Source organism: Tachysurus vachellii, chromosome 24 (assembly GCF_030014155.1).
Source record: "Tachysurus vachellii isolate PV-2020 chromosome 24, HZAU_Pvac_v1, whole genome shotgun sequence".
NCBI lineage: Eukaryota > Metazoa > Chordata > Actinopteri > Siluriformes > Bagridae > Tachysurus > Tachysurus vachellii.
The window spans coordinates 15,293,815-15,298,814 of record NC_083483.1 but is presented as its reverse complement, the minus strand read 5'-3'; the positions used below and the strand labels follow the sequence as shown (position 1 = coordinate 15,298,814).

Sequence of the window (5,000 nt, the reverse complement as noted above, 5' to 3'; positions counted from 1 at the left end):
CTTGAACCTAACCTGCACATAAGCTTTATTGGGGAGGAAAATAAATAAAATAAAAACTAAATAAATAAATAAAAATAGAGCCCTATTCGGACGGGACTAGTTTTACAGGGGGTCGTTAGAGAAATTTCAGTTTCACAGACGTACTTTGTGATTTTAATCCCGTCCGAATCTGCCATGTCTGGTCTTTTTCTCACACGACCTGTGTAAAAATTCCAGAGCAAATGACCTACTGTTTTTCAGTAAAATCGGCGCTCCTCTGAGAAATCTAATCCCGTCTGAATGCGAATGTCTGTGATTGAAAAAGTTTTTTTCCAAAACGCGTTTTCTTGTCTGTTTTGGCCAACGTGAACTACCGTAGCGCACCGTAACCCTAGCGCACCGGTATTCAAGGTTCTGCTTTCTGCACACCAATAATGGATGTAAATGTGTTTGCTACCCTGTGAAGAAATAAAAAAATGAAATCAACAAGAAGAGCCAAATCACGTAAATTGTTAAGACTGGCTACTGTAATATCTACTTTCATTTCTATAGTCAATTACATAACGTGAAAATTATATAAAAACGTATTTATTCCAGTGGGTTTATAAGAACTTCTATATAAAACCATATGATGACCATACACAATCCACGCATCCTGGACATGTGGTCTTGTACAACGCCCACATGTAAAACACAGACACTCCTACCTCTGTAATAAACACAGAGATGTTAGTCCCGTCCGAATCTAAAAGTGAAATGACAGACGTCGGCTGAAAAAAATTCTAACTCGAACGTCGTTTGGAAAACTAGTCCCGTCCGAATAGGGCTTATGTGTAGTTTTGAATTTTGCCTTTGCTGTAACTCTTTTCTATTCGGTTAGGATTGCAGACTCTGGGACTAGAGTACAGATGTCTTTAACCCAGTATACATTATTATGCTATGTGCTTGACTACCTACTGTTATCAGGTAGCAGGCATGTAACTGTAAACACTGGATGTTTGTTTGGTGTTGCTCAGTGGGACACGGCAGGTCAGGAGAGGTTTCGAACCATCACCTCCAGCTACTACAGAGGAGCTCATGGCATCATCGTTGTCTATGACGTCACAGATCAGGTAGGTGCAGCATTCTGTCACTATGATAATGCTGTTACCATGACTACTCCTGCAGTCAAATGATGCTTTATTTGACCCAGCCCAGAATGTTTTTTTTTTTTAATTCTACTCCATCGATATTTTTACCAAAATAGCGAGAACAACACATTGTAGTTTAGTAAAAGGAAGTGAGGCCATAGAACTGTGTTCTGTGTTAGAGAATTCATTTTAATTTAATTTCTTCAGGAGTCGTTCAACAACGTGAAGCAGTGGCTGCAGGAGATCGACCGCTATGCCAGCGAGAACGTCAACAAGCTGCTGGTGGGGAACAAGTGTGACCTGACCACCAAGAAAGTAGTGGACTACACTACAGCCAAGGCAAGGATTATTACACCTACACTTGCAGGGACAGACCTAGACAGGATCCCAAGCTAATTCAGATGTGATGGTTTGGTGTGATGAAGTTCCCAAGGGTTTTATTTTTCTTGTATCACAGCGATTTGACCAAAACCACAATTGTATGTTGATTAAAAAGTATAAGAAGCTATAAAAAAGGTAACGCTGGAGATAACTTACAGGAAACATTTCCAGATATTAATTATTCAATTATGCATATTTTTTAATTATATAGTTAAATCTTTAGTCTTGAATTATTTGAAGCGTCCACGTTACCAATCCTCGTGAAAACTGTTACTATGGAAACAATAACGTAATAAAGCAAGCTGCTGTTTTAGAGAATTTTTAAGCAATTTTCATAAGCAATCTTTCATTCAGAAGAGCTGTGAGAATGACATGCTATTTAGATTGCTCCTGTCTGTGTCTCAGGAGTTTGCGGACTCTTTGGGGATCCCGTTCCTGGAGGCGAGCGCGAAGAATGCCACCAACGTGGAGCAGGCCTTCATGACCATGGCGGCAGAGATTAAGAAGAAGATGGGACCAGGCGCCAGTACGGGCGGAGCCGAGAAATCAAACGTAAAGTTCCACAGCCAGCCGGTGAAGGCGTCCAGCGGAGGCTGCTGCTGAGTCCTGAACTCGGCAGAGCACACAGCAAGCGCACAAACCAAGAGTGATGTTACCTACCATCGTACGCCAGAGCAGATGCATAGTGGAGAGGACAGTGTGTGTGTGTGTGTAGATGTGTGTGTGATGGAGTGAGTAAATTTCAGATTTAAAGGATCAACATTTCCTAATGCACCAAGCTGCACGTTTCAAAATGAGTTGCTGAAATGTGTCCTGTATTAAATTTTAACACTTGAGATTTGCAAACATTGTCAATCAGCCAAGACCTGTTTTGGTGGAGCTTGTTAGCATTTAGCTACATTAGCTAACAGCTCCTGTGTAAACCTAAAGAAGTAAACGTCTTAAATCAGACAACAAACATGTCTTACCTGATCGGCTTTGTTTTATTTTCTCCGGTCCCAATCCTCAAGGTGTTTCTCTTCTTGTAGATGTTTCATCTCATTTGACGCTGAGATTTATTTTTCTCTTTCATCACATTAGATCATGAAGGCTTTAGTGATTATATAGTGTGTTAAATGAAGTAGAAAGATCAACTCTGTGGTGACTAACCAGAGACCATCATTGATATGTTTACATTATATTTTATCCCACCTTATTTCTAATCATTCACTATTGTGAATAATGGTTTCTCTCTCACCATGTTGTGAAGAGGTAACACTTTCAGCATGCATTCACTTTCTCACCTCTGTAAATGGGGATTCTGTACCAGTTGGACATTAATCGTAAGTGGTGAATTATTGGAGTTCCTCACTAGGACATCACATTTTCTCTGCTTGCTGACAGCCAATCAGAGCAAACCTTACGGCAGAAACGACTGAATGGTTAAAAGGATGGACACCGGAAACCAAACCAATTTATTTTGATTAAATCATATCAGGAACGATTTCCTTTTAGGTGACAAAAGTAAAAAAAAAAAAAAAGTATAAATAAGCATAAAAGAAAAAAATCAGATGATCTCACTAGTTCAGCAACTAATTAGCAAGGCAACTAGTTTTATTCACAGACCTGAAACATGAACACACTGTAAAACCAAACCAAGCCTCGTTAACCTTCTGATGCAGCTGCTGCTTTCCGTAGACAAAAACATGACACACTAATTGAATTCCACACTATTACACCTCCCTCATTGTAAATGTTTTTTTCTTTTGAATATCCATTAAGCGATCTTTAAAGGTTGGTTGTGTGATTGAATGAAATCCTGCGGTGTTCGTTTATTTTTTTTTTGTCCACTCACTCGCTCAGTATGAAATCCTCCAGGCCTCCAGATGAACTGTATATATAATATTTATGTATATCTATAAGAATGTAAGAACTGATTTTTAGATTCTATCGAGAGCGAAAGGAAGAAATGTTAGGATGTGTAGGCAAGTAAAAACATCACTACTCTATTAGATATATACTGTATGGGGCGCAGGGATTGTTGTGAGTTGATCCTTTTTCCTTTCCTGTTGTTGAATAATGTTTTCAATTAAGTATGGAAATGTTTAATAAAATGGTTTTAACTGAACCTGTGTGATTCTTTGTGTTTGATGCGTTCTATCATGCACACGTGATATTAAGTGTATAAATATAAAGTTATTTAATGATACAGAACTAAAGGGTTTAAAATGTATAGACCTTATTATTCAAATGCAAAGTTTGTCTGTTAAAAATAAAAAAGTGCAAAGCCTGTTAATAGAAAGTCTACGTGATTTGATACGACTCAAATTTTCCAGTCAGTTCTGGTCAATATAGAGGATTTGCTTGTTAAATGGTTAGATCTTTAATTAATTTCTCATCTAACAAACTTAGCTTGTGTTTGCAGAAACAGCTGGCTAACACAGCTAGTGATTTTTTTATTTATATATAAATAAAAAAATATATATATATATGAAAATAAACATTTATATAATTTATTAATTTTGAGTAATGCTATATTTTGTGGGGTTAAAAGTTGTTTTTGCTCTGAACATTTTTCAATAGTTTCACTTTAAACGAGCTAGCTAATTGTCTAGCATAGCATGCTAAATAAAGGAAACTGCTGTATAGTTAAAAAATAAAAGTAATATTTCTCACAGAAGAAAGCAAATCAAAGATGTGTGTAGTTACAATTATCTTAGTTAATGACAATATAAATTTAGTACGCTGACACTAACCACATCAATATTAATCTGTTTAATTGGTTATGTGTTTTTTTTAAATGCTGTTTTAACTGCTGGTAAACGAACAGGTTTAAAAAGACTAAGTAAGATTAGGAAAGGACAGACACCAGCAGGTGGCGCTAACGTTTTCAACCTGAATCTCAGTTTAGTGTTTAGTTGTTTACTTATCACTTTGGTGTTGTTGTTCTCAGATATTTTGCTTAACACTGTGGAAGATAAGAGACGAGATGTTTCATTTACATCATCATTGAGTTTGAACACGTATATATTTGATATCGTTTTCATCGTAAATATTTAAACAAGCAATTTTCTATTTCGCTTTTCTCTTTGTCAAATTTGCAGTTTTAGTTACGACCATGATATACTGAACTGATACCGGAACTTAATTCCTTTTTTTTATACTAAAATGACATGATTACAAATTATTATTATTATTGTTATTATTATTATTATTATTATTATTATTATTATTATTATATCCTTAGTGAATATAGACAACAGAAGGAGATTTGATATGAGTTTTAATTTTTGGTGAGCTTACAAAAGATGTAATTCTGTTGCAGACATTTGTTGGCATTTTTAGGGATACCGAACTTCTCTAGTTAGTTGTCTCATTTCTCTGGGGGCCCAGGATGCTCCGACACACACACACACACACTCACACACACACACACACAGACACACACACAAGCAGGTGTTGAGTGCAGGCTCTGGCGTAAGGTCAGGGTCAAGAACAATGCAGAAGTGTGCACATTTACACACAAGTGCG

The 5,000-nt window shown here is 36.8% G+C and overlaps 1 protein-coding gene across 1 annotated transcript in view; it reads left to right on the top strand.

Annotated features, from left to right (window-relative positions):
* rab1aa (RAB1A, member RAS oncogene family a) overlaps window positions 1-3,597 on the top strand; it is a 7,109-nt gene extending 3,512 nt beyond the window's left edge. The window contains exons 4-6 of the mRNA XM_060860567.1: window positions 996-1,091; window positions 1,317-1,448; window positions 1,896-3,597. Of these exons, the coding sequence (XP_060716550.1) occupies window positions 996-1,091; window positions 1,317-1,448; window positions 1,896-2,093 (426 nt within the window). The 3' untranslated portion in view covers window positions 2,094-3,597. The remainder of the gene's footprint in view (window positions 1-995; window positions 1,092-1,316; window positions 1,449-1,895) is intronic.
* The last annotated feature ends 1,403 nt before the right edge of the window (window positions 3,598-5,000 follow it).